The sequence below is a fragment of the Eptesicus fuscus genome, chromosome 10, assembly GCF_027574615.1.
Source record: "Eptesicus fuscus isolate TK198812 chromosome 10, DD_ASM_mEF_20220401, whole genome shotgun sequence".
Taxonomy (NCBI): domain Eukaryota; kingdom Metazoa; phylum Chordata; class Mammalia; order Chiroptera; family Vespertilionidae; genus Eptesicus; species Eptesicus fuscus.
This window is the reverse complement of record NC_072482.1, coordinates 25,918,522-25,935,031: the sequence shown is the minus strand read 5'-3', so window position 1 is coordinate 25,935,031 and position 16,510 is coordinate 25,918,522. Positions and strand designations below refer to the sequence as shown.

At 38.8% G+C, this 16,510-nt stretch overlaps 1 protein-coding gene across 2 annotated transcripts in view; it reads left to right on the top strand.

Annotated features, from left to right (window-relative positions):
* The window catches only part of KHDRBS2 (KH RNA binding domain containing, signal transduction associated 2), a 523,179-nt gene that overhangs the window by 465,545 nt on the left and 41,124 nt on the right, over nucleotides 1–16,510 (top strand). The window contains exon 7 of one of the 2 annotated variants that reach the window (XM_008138690.2): nucleotides 10,826–10,908. In XM_008138690.2, the coding sequence (XP_008136912.2) occupies nucleotides 10,826–10,908 (83 nt within the window). Of the gene's footprint in view, nucleotides 1–10,800; nucleotides 10,909–16,510 lie in introns of both variants that reach the window. The other variant, XM_054722535.1, reaches the window with a different exon arrangement.

Sequence of the window (16,510 nt, the reverse complement as noted above, 5' to 3'; positions counted from 1 at the left end):
CAGGACTGTGCTTTCAGCAAGAAACATTGAGGGATAAAATAACATCATCCCCAGACAAAGAGCAGGTTCACTTCCATTTAAAGATTCTCTAAGCCTATGGTTCCTCCCCATGTAATGCTACCCAATGCAAGCAGATGTATCACCTTGGCCCACCTGTGCTGCACCTGTGGGTGTGGGACACATGGGGAACTCGCTCCAACCAATAGGAAGCTCTGGCTATGACTTTGCTGTGAGTAATGAAGTCCCTTATTTCTGACCCAGGAGTCTCGTGTTTTCAGCCAGAATCCATGAAACAGTAACAGGCTAGCTCGTTAACTTATAAGACCATTAAAATCTCAGACCTTGCAGAGTCCTTGACAGTAAAAAACAGAGCAGTGCTTTTAAGAAATATAGAATAAAAAAATATAGAATGAAAAATAACCCAAAATATTTTTACATTTATTTCCTCATATCTATTTTAATAGCTAAAAACTTCAAACCTTATTTTTATTATTGAAGACTAGAGGCCTGGTGCACGAAATTTGTGCATAGGAGAGGGGGTCCCTCAGCCCAACCTGCACCCTCTCCAATCTGGGACCCCTCAGGGGATGTCTGACTGCCTCTTGCAATCTGGGACCGCTGGCTCCTAACCACTCACTGCCTGCCTGATTGCCCATAACCACCACTGCCTGCCTGCCTGATCGCCCCTAACTGCCTCTGCTGCAGCTGCAGGGACTGTGGGCGGGCGGCTTCACCCAGGCTGCAGCCACAGACACTGGTGCCCCGGACCACAGGGTGGGTGGCTTGTCCCTCTCCCGGGCCACAGCCCTAGATGCTATCTCCTGGGACTGCAGGGCATGCAGCTTGTTTCTCTCCCAGGCCACTGACTTGCTGATCCCCATTCCTCTCCCACAAGCTCATTTGTGCCTGGCTGGTCCCCATACCTCTCTCCCAAGTGTTGAGTGTCTGAGCCATTAGGATGTGACGGCATTAGACCATGATGACCATTTGCATATTAGTTCTTTTATATAGGATTACATACTCCAGTGATTTTAAAATAGTCATGAGAATTATATATTTTTCCATTAATGATATTGGACCTTTAGTAAAACAACAAGAGATTAAGCACTAGACAGTTTCAGAGACTGGGTTTGAATTCTGGCCAGGCCACTTGCTGACAGGCTATGGACTCAGAAAATTATTTCCAAATCTGTAAAATGGGTATAAAAATACAGAGCATTCCTTATAGGTTGATTTATGTTTTTAATGAAAAAACTGTGTGTATAAGCACTTCACAAAGCATCACTAAGTACCCCCCATTGCATGCTTATTGTATATGGATCCAAATGTTGTTCAGTTGAATGGAATTATTATTAATTTCATCTTTAAATGTACATAATCTCCATATGCACTGCTAAGGTTTGTTATTTAATTTTACTGGGCTGCTTTAAAAGTTAGAATTAGCCTCCTGCAAAATTAATTTTGAAGTGTAGAATATGCATATGCATGACTGTCCTAGTTGGTCTTATAGTTCCTTGCAAGCTTGGAATTTCCAAAGAAGTTAGATATCAGGAATATGTCCTTTCCGGCCTTCACATTGAGTGCATATTTATATGGATAGATTGTTGAATAGCTACAGTCTACCCAGGAGATGAAGATGTAATAGAGAACCTTTCCCCTTATTAGAGAGTTATTCATTGATTTCCACAGAAAACTTTCAGAAATTTGAAATATTGCCTCATTGCAGAGCTAGACCATTAGGTGTAGTGATTTCCCACTGCCTGGGTGGACCCTCATACTATAGGATGGCTTTGAACAGATAATGACTTCCCACAGCGAGTAAGTGAGCTGGCCTACTGCATTAGTAACAAAAGCCACGTTGGGAGGCATCTATTGCTATGCTATTGCAAACCAGCCAGTGGTCCATGATAGGCAGCCATTCTTCCAGTGGAAAAAAGAGATGGAAGACACTATTAAAATTCTTTCTATTTTATGAGAAATTCATCTATTTGACACGAGGCCAAAAATGTATGACAAAAAATGTAGGGAGATTTTTTACATAAAAGAAGCATTGATCAATTACAACCTAAGGGAATACTGACTATTAAAGCATAAGCATTCTGTGTTTAGTTTTTGTCTTAATACTTTTTCATGATATGTTTTAAAGTTTAAATTATTGCAATAAAGTGCTTTCATAGTAACAAGAGACTATATATGTGAAATGGGCATGCAATACATTTTGTGGTTCAACTCATTACAAAGGGAACATATGCTTATAAGAATTAACCACACTTAATAAAGTTAAATGTCAAGTTCCTATCTGACCTGTTAATTATATTCAATGACGAAGGGCAGCATTTGCAAATTGCTTCTGTGCCTAGTATTTTAGTGTTTGGTGACAAATTTATTATTTTGACCCTCATAATTAAATTACTTAATTCTGGAAGGTTTTATTACTCTTGATTGCATGCTTGACTTTATTTTCTTTTTCTCTTGATTGTATTAGAAATTTCCACATTATTTCCTTTTATTTTAATACCCACTGACCTTTTACAGAAAATAAAAACCCCAAATGAAAATGACCAAATGCTAAATCTGTCACTAAGGCCTATTAAATTTAAACGTCTTCCAAGAAAGTGTGGGTATAAAACAGAATCAGGATGACATTTTAATATCATTAAAATTCTCAAAAAATTTTCTTCTGGAAGTCACAATAACTTACTCATATCAAAAGTTATTTTTGCTTCTCTTTAGCTGAAAAAATGTCAGTTTTATAGTTTCTAATATCACTATGAGGTTTAACTATAGCATATACATATATATATATATATCAATTTCTTATGGTCCAATTTAGCTTTTTAAAGCAAGAAAATTCATAATCATTACCCAAATTGTCAGTAACATAATATTTTAGAAACAGATATTTTCCAAAATATGTGGTGAGAGAAGTTCTAAACCATTTTTGTGATGATTCTCTTTTCTGAGTTACAAGAAATCTTCAAAAACTCCATTAAATGGGTATTGATTAGAAAAACTATATAGCTAGAAGAAATTTAATACATATTCTATTTGTGTTCCCATTTGTTGTGATAACTTTTTGATTTGGTGTCTATGGTTAGTGTACACATGGTATAACCAGAGATTCTCACCAGTTGATGTTAAGAAAATACATTTGCATGGGGATTTTGCAGCAGGCCGTTCAAGTGATAGCATCTTTCTTATATAAATTTAAGACTGATTTTCTTTTTATAGTGGGGTCTTATTATAGAAAATATGATTTTATCCTACATAATAAAAGAGTAATATGCAAATTTACCGTACCTTTGCTACACCCACAAGCCACGCCCACCAGCCAATCAGAGAGAGTATGCAAATACACCCAACCAAGATGGTTACAGCCACAGAGAGCAAGGTTTCCCAGGCAACGGAGGAAGCCAAGCTTTCTGCCGGCCTAAGCCTCCACTCAAGCTACAACGTTTCAGTTATAGAAGTTAAACAAATCCAAACAGAAATGGTGGCAGCCATGGAGCTAGAGAGAGCAGGCCAGGGTTGCCCCCGGCAATGGAGGAAGCCAAGCTTTCCACCTGCACTGGCCACCCTAGGCCTCCACTCCAGGCTACAAAGTTTTAATTATAGAAGGTGAATTAACCCCAACAGAAATGGCTGCCGGCCTTGGAGCGAGCAGGAGGCTTGGCTCCACTCCAGGCTACAAAGTTTCAATTGTAGAAGGTAAATAAATTCCAGATAAAATCCTATCTAATAAAAAAGTAATATGCAGCCTGTTTGCCCCCAACTTCCCACCTCTGCCAGCCTGGTCATCCCTAACTGCCCTTGCCTGCAGGGTTGATCGCCTCCAACTGCCCTCCCTTGCAGGCCTGGTGCCTCCCAACTGTCCTCCCCTGCTGGCCATCTTGTGTCCACATGGGAGCAAGATCTTTGACCACATGGGGGCAGCCATATTGTGTGTTGGAGTGATGGTCAATCTGCATAGTACTCTTTTATTAGATAGGATAGAGGCCTGGTACAGGGGTGGGGGCCAGCTGGTTTGCCCTGAAGCGTGTACCTGATCAGGGTGGGGTACCCTTGGGGCATGGGGCGGCCTGAGCGAGGGGCCTGTGGTGGATTGCAGGCAGGCCACGCCCCCTGGCAACACAAGCAGTGGCCCTGGTATCTGGAATTTATTTTCCTTCTACAATTGAAACTTTGTAGCCTGGAGCGGAGCCAAGCCTGGGGCTCCCTCCGAGGCCCGCAGCCGTTTGTGTTGGGGTTATAATTGAAACTTTGTTGCCTTAAGCGGGTGGGCCTGGCCAGGGTGTGTGGAAAGCTTTGCTTCCCTTGTTGCTGGCGGCAACCCTGGCCTGCTCTCTCAAGCTCCATTCTGCCACCATTTCTGTTTGAATTTGTTTACCTTCTATAATTGAAACTTTGTAGCTTGAGTGGAGGCTTAGGCCTGCAAGGGCTATGGGAAAGCTTGGCTTCCTCTGTTACCTAGGAAACCTTGCTCTCTGTGGCTGTAGCTATCTTGGTTTGGGTTAATTTGCATACTTGCTCTGATTGGATGGTGGGCGTGGCTTGTGGGTGTGTCGTAGGTATGGTCAATTTGCATATTTTTCTATTATTACATAGGATAGCTGATGTTTGTGCCTTCATTGCCCAGTGATAATAGAGACCAATTAAAGAGGGGTTTATAATATTGCATTCGTGTTGAGCATGGTATAGCCTAAGCTTCTCTCTTTTCAGTAAACACTCTGAACAATGATTATTTCAATTGTCAGCTACATGTTGATGACTTTCAGAGCTATAGCTCTAGCCCAGACTGTCTGAGCTTCAAACTCCTTATATCCAATTGCCTAAAACCATCTCTCCATGGCCTCAAGGTTATCTGCTGTTATTCCAACAGCCTGCCAGGAGAGACAATCTTGTGGAAGAAAATACCATCAGACAAAATCCTTCACAAACTTCTATACATAATATCAAGAATTCAGTGAAAAATTACAAGGCAAGTTGAAAAAATATAAAATCAACAAAAACCAAGAGAAAAATAAAGACATAGGTGATTCCGATTTTGGAGTCATCATCTAGGGGTTTTATAGTGACGATTAGAGGCTTGATGCATGAAAATTCATGCAAGAGTAGGTCCTCCTTGCCCCAGCTGCCAGTACCAGCTTCCCTCTGGCACCTGGGACCTGGGCTTCCCTCCTCCGGTCACCGGCAGTCACCTGGGACCCAGGCTGCTTCCTTCCGGCCACACAAAGGCACCTGGGACCTGGCCTGGCTTCCCTCGGGCCACCTGCCGGCACGCAGGATCTGGACTGGCTCTGCTCTGGCCACTTGCAGGCATCCAGGACCCAGGCTGGCTTCCCTCCAGCCTTGGCTTTGTCCTGAAGACATCCAGTCTAATTAGCATATTACCCTTTGATGATTATAAATGATTAACATGTTAAAAAAAAGTAGAGGGGAAAAATGGAGCCTAGTCCCAAAATACATGAAATTTTTTTAAAGAATCAAATGAAATTTACATAATGCAGATGTGTATATTGTCATCCTACTGCTTGAAACTTTTCCATGGCTTCCTTGCCTATAGGATACATGTTAGAAGGGAGCACTTCAGACTTGACTCTACTTATCTTACCTAATAAAGAGGAAATATGCTAATTGACCATCACGCCCTCACAAAAGATGGCGGCGCCCACAGCCAATAAGGAGGGAATATGGTAATTGACTTCTATCCCCTCAAAGATTGCAGCACCCACAGCCACAAGATGGCGGCGCCCAGTCCCCTCAGCTTTGCTGGGGCAGCAGGCGTGCAACATGGCTGGGCCTGCCCCCAGGCGGGTCCGGCCACTCCATGCACTTGCCTCCAGAGTCCCCTAGTCCCCTCAGCCCCCCAGCCGCCCAGGACTGGCCCAAGGCACAGGAAAGCCTCGGATGGCGGCTGCTCAGCCGCCCAAGGCAACAGGTAACCAGGGCCAGCCGAGGCTTGCACTGCCGGCAGTGGCAGCAGCAGAGGTGTGATGGGAGCATCGCCTTTCCCTGATCGCCGGGTCACCTCCTGTCCCTGAGGGCTCCCCCCCTCCAGTGCATGAATTTTCATGCACCAGGCCTCTAGTTATATATATGTTTGTATTGGTTTTTAGAGAGAGAAGAGGAAGAGAGAAACATTGATTGACTGCCTCCTGCACACCCACTCTGGGAATCCAGCCTGCAACCCAGGTATTTGCTCTGTCTGGGAATTGAACCAGCAACCTCTCAGTGCACAGGACAACACTCGACTAACTGAGCCACACCAGCCAGGGCCCTACCTATTTCTTTAGCCCAACTGCCTACCATTTCTTAGGAATTCTGTGCTTTAGTTAGACCCAAATACTAGCACTTCACCAAACACAGTGCTTTCTTTCATGTTGCAATGCATTCATACTGAATGTTCTTGGAAATTGATATACACTCACATTACCCACTTGTCCACCTAGAAAATATGTATTTATGTACAAATAGCCATCTCAAATAAGGCCTTACCAGAGAAATTCTCCTTAAAACCATCAGACAGACTTAGATATTCCTTGCATTGTTCCCATAGCACCAATTACATACTCTATTGAAACATTTTCCATTGGTATTTCATTTTTCTAGTCCTCGGAGGGTCTCTTGTGGGCCAAGAGCAATGATGTACTAGAACTGATGTGTGCTGGCTCATGAGAACCTTTGTAATATTTTTAAGAATGTTGGCCCTGGCCTGGTGGCTCAGTTGGTTGGAGCATCGCCCCTTGTGCCCAAAGCTTGCAGGTTCAATTTCTGGTCAGGGCACAACTAGATTGCTGGTTTAATCCCCAATCGAAAGGCAACCAGTTGATGTGAGACATCAATGTTTCTTTCTCTCTCTCTTTCTCTCTCTCTAAAATCAATAAACAAATCCTCAGGTGAGGATAAAAACATAATTTTGTGAATTGGATGTTAAACATAGCTGCTATTAAAAATTAAATTAAAAATATTAAAAAAAAAAAAATAATAAGTTGCAAATCTCGGGAGCATTTTCTCAATTCATTGAGATGTTGCTTCCCAGAAATTGTCACCAGTTTGGCTCAAATAAAGTGTTATAAGGCTTAAAAAAAAAAAAAAAAAAAATTAAATTACATTATATTAAAGACAAAACTAGTTAAAATTTAAAAACTGATTATTATACAATTATAAATTATAGTCTATACTCTAAATAACCAACATGATATATAATGTGTTCAATTATTTATCTCTTTCCATATCTGTTTTTAAGGACATCATGGTACTAGCCTGAAATTAGCCATGGTAAGAGTATTTACACCACAGATATTGGAAATTCTTAAAGCCAGGACTTGACCTTTTCTTATGATGATTATACATACTCAAGAAAACTATGGAGAAATGTTAATAACCCAGATTTATCTTAAAAGTGTGTTATGTCAATAACCTTTTCATTGTGAATTGAACACAAAATTATAAAAATATTATTCTAGTGTGTGGAAACCATTTTCCAATTTAGAACAAAGTTCTTCCCATCACTGACAAATAAATAAAGTTCTGACATACATATTTGAGGCTTACCTTTCATTTTACTTGCCGACATAAATGAAAATTTCAAACATTCCTACATATTCTGTGAATTTTTTGTGTAAGTGAGGAAGAAAAATATAATAGTCTTCCACAGACCAAATGGAAAAGCTATTCTGTATAAATAGAAACAATACTACTATATATTCATCATATGAAATATTTATCTTTCAGTGGTGATTGATTTTAGGCAATCCATATCTATACTGGATGAGATAATTTCCTTTGTGTTAATTAAAAATTCAATACATATTTATTGAGTGAATACTATCAGGAATACACTATGCTAAGCACCACAAGTATATAGTCCTTGCTTTTCAGAAGTTTAAATTCTAAAAGGAGGCAAAGGTGTAGAAAAACACAGTATATGTTTGAACATTCCAAATACTGGTGAGAAAAAAACTCACAGGCTATTATAATTCACAAGGTAGAAAGTTGCCATATGCTTAGAAGGAGCTGGAAAAACTTCCTGAAGGTGGTGTAATACAAAATGGCCTTTAAGTCAGTAGATTTTAATAGATGGAAACTGTCCCCTACATCAGAGCAAAAATATTAAGAGATAGAAATCATGAATGAAAAAATTGAAGTCAGACTCAGAAAGCCTCATATATAAATAATAACATTATGTAAAGGGTAGAACAGATGAAGTAATAAAAATAATTTTAAGAATTTTCTTAATTTGATGAAAAATATTACTCTTCAGATTAAATGAGCTCAAAAGTCTCAGTCAAGACTAATGTGGAAACTTACATCTTCACATTTTTGTTTATATTTCTGAACAATATAAAGAAAGATTTATAAGCATCTTGTGGAGTGTATAGAAATCCTCCATTTCAGAGAAAGCAACACACCAGCAAAGGTTCAGAGGCAGAAAAACTAAAGGTTTTTTCAAAAGTCATCAAGATGAATGGCTAGGATTTAGAGTAAAGCCAATGGCTACAAAGAGGAGTAAAACTAAATAACACACAAAGGCACTGATAACTAGTGTATAATTGTTAGCTTGCTTGTACATTCTGCAATGAAAATGCACATTAGCTTTGTTAGCATTAATTTAGTCAGGTAATCAAACTTACCTTAAAACATTATTTTACTTATGAGATTTAAAAGCCATAGAATGCACAACAAACCAAAGTCTTTATTTTGCCTCTTCCTCTTCCTTCCCTTTTTTTTTTTTTTTTTTTTGAGCCATTTGACTATACCCATTTTGCAGGAAGTTGACTACAATTTAAGGGTCCTACATTTTATAGTTTTAATCTTAATTATCTATACTAATAAAAAGGTAATATGCTAATTAGACCGGAAGACCTTCCGGACGTCCTTCCAGACAAAGCCATGGTGGCGGGGCCAAGGCAGAAGTGGTTAGGGGTGATCAGGCCAGTGCGGGGGGGGAGGTCAGTTGGGGGCGAGCAGGCTGGCAAGGGGGGGGCAGTTGGGGGCAATCAGGCCAAGGGGGGCAGTTGGGGGTGAGCAGGCCAGTTGGGGGTGAGAAGGCAGGCAGGGGGGCAGTTGGGGGTGATCAGGCCAAGGGGGGCAGTTGGGGGTGAGCAGGCCGGTTGGGGGGGAAGTTGGGGGTGAGCAGGCAGGCAGGGGGGCAGTTGGGGGTGATCAGGCCAGCGGGGGGGACAAATACAGGCTAGCAGGCTGGCAAGGGGGGCAGTTGGGGGCAAGCAGGCCGGCAGGCAGAGTGGTTAGGGGTGATCAGGCAGGCAGGCAGGTGAGCAGTTAGGAGCCAGCGGTTCCGGATTGCAAGAGGGAAGTCAGACATCCCCTGAGGGGTCCCAGATTGGAGAGGGTGCAGGCCAGGCTGAGGGACACACACCCCCCATGCACAAATATTATGCACCGGGCCACTAGTACTATATAATAAAAGGCTAATATGCAAATAGACCAAATGATGGAATGACTGGTTGCAATAACATGCACTGACCACCAGGGGGTAGACACTCAATGCAGGAGCTGCCCCTGGTGGTCAGTGTGCTCCCACAGGGGGAATGTCGCTCAGCCAGAAGTGGGGCTCAAGGCTGGCGAGTGCAGTGGAAGTGGCAGGAGCCTCTCCCGCCTCCATGGCAGTTGGACATCTCCCAAGGGCTACCAGACTGCGAGTGGGCACAGGCTGAGCTGAGGGACCCTCCACCCCAGTGCACAAATTTTGTGCACCAGGCATCTAGTGATTACTATAAATGGAAGAAAAAAAAAAAAAAACCAATACAGTTGTAACAAAAATGTTAGCACTGCTATTAGGCTATTACAATTGTTTTTATCTACCCATAATATTTTCAATAGAACAGTGGTTCTCAACCTTCCTAATGCCACAACCCTTTAATACAGTTCCTCATATTGTGGTGACCCCCAATCATAAAATTATTTTCATTGCTACTTCATAACTGTAATTTTGCTACTGTTATGAATCGTAATGTAAATATCTGTGTTTTTCGATGGTCTTAGGTGACCCTGCTAGCAGTTCTCAACCTGTGGGTTGTGACCCACAGTTTGAGAACCGCTGCTATAGAGCCTAAGACCATTGGAAAACATAGATATTTACATTACGATTCATAACAGTAGTAAAATTACAGTTATGAAGTAGCAACGAAAATAATTTTATGGTTGGGGGTCACCACAACATGAGGAACTGTATTAAAGGGTTGCAGTATTAGGAAGGTTGAGAACCACTGCAATAGAAAAACATATTTTGAATTTCTTAAATTGTCTTCATTCATATCAGTCAAAATTCTAAATAAATCATAGAATAGGTATTGCTACTTCAATGGTATACTGAGTTTAATTATTTAACACTAGAGATCCGGTACATGAATTCCTGCACGGATGGGGTCCCTTGGCCTGGCCGGTGATCAGGACCGATCGGGGAAGTCTTGGCCAGTCCTGATTGGACCAATCAGGGCCAGCTGGCTAGGGGGAGGGATCACAGGAGGTTGGCCAGCCTCATGATGGCTGTGGGAGCGCACTGAACACCAGGGGGCAACTTCTGCATTGAGCATCTGCCCCCTGGTGTTCAGTGCATGTCATAGCAACCAGTCGACCAGTCAAAAGGTCATAATGGTCACTTAGGCTTTTATATGTATAGTTTACTATGTAATCCATGAAATATTATTCAAAGTTATGGAAATTGTTAATCTAGTAAAACATGATGCAGTGTAACTAACAAACATAAAAACTAAATCAAGGTTACATTATATAAAATCTCATTAAGGAAAAACAGATAATCAAATTGATTGCTAATAGGTCTTTCTATCATTTTCCGCCTCAGGGGTATGATGATGGCTACGGGGGTGAATATGATGACCAGACTTATGAGACATATGATAACAGCTATGCCACCCAAACACAAAGGTAAGGCATTTGCTATCTAAATAATCCTTCCCCAGATTATTTCCAATCTTGTTATTTTGTTTCTTGTATCTGAATATCAGTTATATTATGTGAGAGTTTCTGGTAGTGTTTTTCTCCATTGTCTGTCTGAATTATTAAGTTGCTTACTAGACTGTGAGAGGTAAAAGATAATAGCTTTCAAGTGTTAATAATGAAGTAGTAGTGTGTTATTTTCAGAACAGATAATTATCATAGCCAATCAACTCATTAACAAGCCTGTAATTAATGAAATTATTTTTGAAGATTATTTTAGTGAACTCATAATTAAGATAACAATAAAAACAAGTTACTTGTTTGATGTAGCTATTTTTTCCTAAAATATAATTTTTATTTGTAATACAAAAGATATAGGAAATGTTATTGGTGCTCTGAAAAGAGGAAAATTCATAAAATAATTTAATGAATCAAGAATTCCTTTTCTTTCTCAATGGGGTCAATAAATGATTATTGAATATAACTTGTCAGATTGACTAAAAAATTTTGATATCAATGAACTTTTACGTTTTTTAAAGTTGGATTTATTTAGATGTTATTTACACATAGTATGTTTTGCCTGTTGTGGTACAGTTTGGCAAATGTAAACTACCAAAATTAAGATACAGGGCCTTTTAATCAATCTAAGATGTTTCCTTGCAGCTCTTTATAGTCAACTTTTCAACCCAGGCCTTGGAAACCATTACTTGTTTTCTGTTCCTACAGTTTTGCTTTTTCTAGAATGTCATATAAGTAATTTGAAGCAATATAATATGTGGCTTTTTGAGTCTGGTTTCTTCACTTAGCATAATGTATTTGATATTTACTCATGTTGTGTGTATCCGTGTTCTGATTCTTTTTATTACTGTGTAGTATTTTGTTATAAGGAGGTACTACAGTTTCTTCATTCACCAGTTTGAGGATATTTGTTTCTATTTTTTGCAGTTATGTATAATGTATAAACTTGAAATAAAACATGCATTTTTAGAAAAATTATTCACTCAAGTTTTCTTCTGAAAAAATTATTTTACTTAGTTACAAATTTCATGGAAAAGTAGGAGTCCATATATAATTAGTTGATTCTCCTATTTGTGATTTATAGAAACCAGTATAGCTGATTGTCATAAAATCATTACAGACTTGATCATTTATTGATCCACTTTATTGGCACCCAAAGAAAGTTGTATGATTTAATAAGTAATATTTGGAGGAGAGAAGATGGCAAAGAAAGAAGCAAATGCAAGGTCATTATGGAGTGAAGGAAATCTACATGTATTGCACAAGTGTTTTTCATGGCCTGAGGGATAGCATAGTGAAAGGGGTGAAGGGAAATTCTATTTAAAGACAATACTATAGACAATTAGGAGAAAGATGAGTGAACTGATACCTTTCAAGCTAAGCATAACATAAGATATCATTATGGAAATGTCCATCTTCAACTTTGAGTAATTAGTGAATTTATAGTGGGTTAAATAGAAAAGCCATCACGAACTAAGAGCATTTACTCTGGGTAATACTTTAATTGTCCCAATTACATATTGAAAAACAACAAACTTATTTAGGATTGGGGAATGTTTTGTGTCACATCACAGACAGTAAATAGAGTGGTATATGCAACTTGGCTACATATTTAAAGCAACTGCTAATATTTTCAACTAGAGTCCCATTGCATGAAGATTCGTGCAAGAATAGGCCTTCCTTCCCCTGGCTGCCGGCACCAGTTTTCCTCCAGCACCCGGGACCCAGGCTTTCACTCCGGCCGCCACCTTCCGCCATCACTCTAGCCAGAGTCTGTGCTCCGGCCGGAGCCTTCAGTCTGCGCTCCAGATGGAGTGCCGCTCCTGTAGCTCCCTCCGCCCCCCACCATCCCCCTCATAGCAGGCATCCTGCCCTGCTGCTTCACACCTGCATATGCAAATTAACCCTCCATCTTTGTTGGGTTAATTTGCATACTCACATCCTGATTGGCTGGTGGCCATCACAGAGGTACAGTTAATTTGCATATTTCTCTTTTATTAGTGTAGATGAGATTGTTATGTATATTAGTACATAAAAATCCTATATAATAAAGAGGTAATATGCAAACTGACCATCACTCTAACACACAAGATGGCCACCCCCATGTGGACACAATATGGCCGCCAAAAGATGGCCAGCAGGGGAGGGCAGTTGTGGGCGACCAGGCCAGCAGGGGAGGACAGTTGGGAGGGACCAGGCCTGCAGGGGAGGGCAGTTAGGGGTAACCAGGCCAGCAGGGGAGCAGTTAGGTGTCAATCAGGCTAGCAAGGGAGTGGTTAGGGGGTGATCAGGCTGGTAGGCAGAAGTGGTAAGGGCAAACAGGCAGGCAGGCAGGCAGGTGAGCGGTTAGGAGCCAGCAGTCCTGAATTGTGAGAGAGATGTCCCAGATTGAAGAGGATTCAGACTGGGCTGAGTGATACACATGCCCCCCCTGCCCCCATGCACGAATTTCGTGCACTAGGCCTCTAGTAGTGATAATAATGTTCTTTAACTTGTTTCAGAAACTATTTGGTAGAAAACACAATTACCACACACTACAAACACAACCAGAACAGAATAAAATAATTTCTTAATGTAGCTCTGCAGAGTTACATTCATCTTATAGAGATTTTGGAATAATTTTCTGGAAATTAGGAACTTTCTAAATCTTTCTTCCTGTTAAATTTAAATGGGCTTACCTGATGCTAAGAGAAAAGAAAGAAGAAAAAAATTAAAATTAAGATAATTTATCTTCGAATATTTAAAAGGTCGAATAATTGAACATAATTATGTTTAAAAAGTAATGACAATATAGAATAATTTAGGGGGAAATGTATCTTGTTTTAATGAAGTATGATTTAAATGTCAAAGAACACTTTCTATGTCCTTCTACTACCTTCTTTTTTTTTTTTTTCTTTTCTATCTATTCAATTTTCTATGACTTAAATTTTTCTCATCTCCCTAGGTCTAGCTCAAAATCTAATTCTTACAAAAAGTCTTTCCTTAATAATTTATTTAGGAATAACTTGTTTCTGAATTCCAATAGCACATCTTTATTTCTCTATCATACTATCTCTGTCTTACATTAGAATCATTTGTGTACATATCCCTTAAATTTCTACATCATTTACAAATAATATGACTATTACTAGTTGTCCAGAATCCTTGCCTGATCCATCCCCATGTCCTTTCTGTATCTATCAAGACTTTCATGAGTTATATGTTGAATAGATGATTGTTGAACATGTGAATGTCAGCCCTAATGTATATCTACACTATGAAAATTCAAAACAAGAGCTTCATGTCTCAAAGAGAATACACTATTCAGAATTGTATGTATCATATTTACTGACAAAATATTTATGTATTTTGAGATATGTTAGGCTAAATAAGAAAGGATAAAGAAAGCAGGTCATGAATTTCACTGTAATGATACTAATATTCTATATAAAATAATGTTCTATATAATAACAAGTATAAAGTATCTATTTTAGTAAAGATATATTTTCAATACTAGTATAGTATATGGCACACTAGAGGTTCTTAGTAAAGATTTATTGAATAAAATAGATATAAGTGAATGCATTAATGAATGAATGAATGAAATTAACACTATAATTTCAGAAAACTGTGGAAAAATTCTTAACTATAATACCAATTTGTGATAAATATGGATAAGCACTGAGACATTTTATTACATAATGTATTTAATATACACTTTTAGATTATTTCTTTTGATTCAACTATGCCAGCAGAAGGGAGATGAACAGTGCAGTTAAATAAGCATTTTTTATGTAACTATGTGTGCCAGAAAGTATACCATATAGTATACTTCTTTCAAAATTTTAAATACATTTTAATGTTTGCTTCTAATACTTTGTTCAAGGAGTCATTTGTAAGCTGTGTATATATTTAAATAAATATAAATAAAACAACTACTATAGGATAGTCAACTATTAAGAATTAAAAGTAAGAAAAAGCTAATTTTCTATAGGAATTGTTTCTTTTCAAATCATAGCTCATTAATTGGACTTTAAAAAGTATGATTTGGATTTATGGAGGAAAATGGAGAAAGTTTCTAAAGAAGTGGAATAAAGAGGACTACATGAGGTTAAAGTTTCTCCATCATTTACAAGCAATATGACTATTATTTTAGTATTGTCATGGTCAAAATCAGAAGAAAAGCTAATTTAGAATTTTGAAGATAAGACAATAGATTATGAGTGACTTAACAGAACTAAAAGACAAAAATCCTTAAAGAAAATGGTCTTTAATTGACTAGTCAGCACAAGTGAATACAGCATTTGTGGAGATTATAAAGTAGAATCTGGCAGGTGCCTAAATGCAATAATTATATCATATTTAATAGAGAGTCTAAGGGAAGTTCACAAGGTATGTGCACTACAAAGGTTCACCTGGAGTTCAGAAACTATAACAATTTAATTAATCTCCACTTTTCTTGTAAGGTGTCTTTAGTTCTGGAAAATTTCAAATGGAACAGAAAAGGAATTTCACTGAAGATTCCTAAGAGCCAGCTCAACTAAATGACAGGAAGGACTGGTCTCTAACCATCATTTCCTTTTGCTCTGTGTCTTTGAGGGGGAAAAGTAAGGCAATAGATTGATGAGTTTATTATACAAGCTTCAAATTGCAGGACTAGAATTGCAGTTTCCAGAGGAACTCAATTACTTGAAGTCTTTGCCTCAAGACAAGTTACATCCTGTGATTTACACCTTTAATTGGACCAAATATTAAATTCTATTCATGTTCTGATACCCCATTTTTAATGTACTCTTCAAAGTTATTAATGTTTTCAGAGATCAATCTTCTAAAATTATGCAAATTCACAAGGTTTTATAACCAATGCCCAGATTTTAAGCAAGAATCTATACTAAACCAAATCATAGATGTAGAAAAGAATAACTTTCATGTACAGTACTTACAAACAAATAACAATAATGTAAATGAAAGGCAAAAGATCAATTCTGACCTAACAGTAATTTAAATTGAATGTTAAATGTTGATCATTTATAATTCTCCAGTATAAATATTTAACTACAGGTAGATGATGTAATAAGCAAAATATCAAAATGAAAGTGTTTACTTTCCTTGAAGCATGAATCAGGTGAGATACTCACACAACCTAGGAAGGGAATCCTCTTTTCTATAGATTAATAAAGGAAGGTGCCAAGAGTGCAAGATACATCTCTCTCTGATATATAAAACAGAAGTTCCCAAATTTTCAAAGATGAAGCCCCTTTTTGTTTTTTTCTTTATATATATATACACACATATATATTTCAGAGAGGAAGGAAGAGGGAGAGAGAGAGAGAAACATCAATGAAGAGAGAATCATTGATTGGCTGCCTCCTGCACACCCCCCACAGGGGATCGAGCCGGCAACCCTGGCATGTGTCCTTGACCAGAGTCGAACCTGGGACCCTTCAGTCTGCAGGCTGATTCTCTATCCACCGACCCAAACCAGCTAGGGCTGAAGACCTTTTTGAATATCTGTCTACACACTAGGGCCTACACAGCAAGAGGGGAAATGAGACTTTTAAATTAGGACAATCTGGAGAGAGTTGAGTAAGAC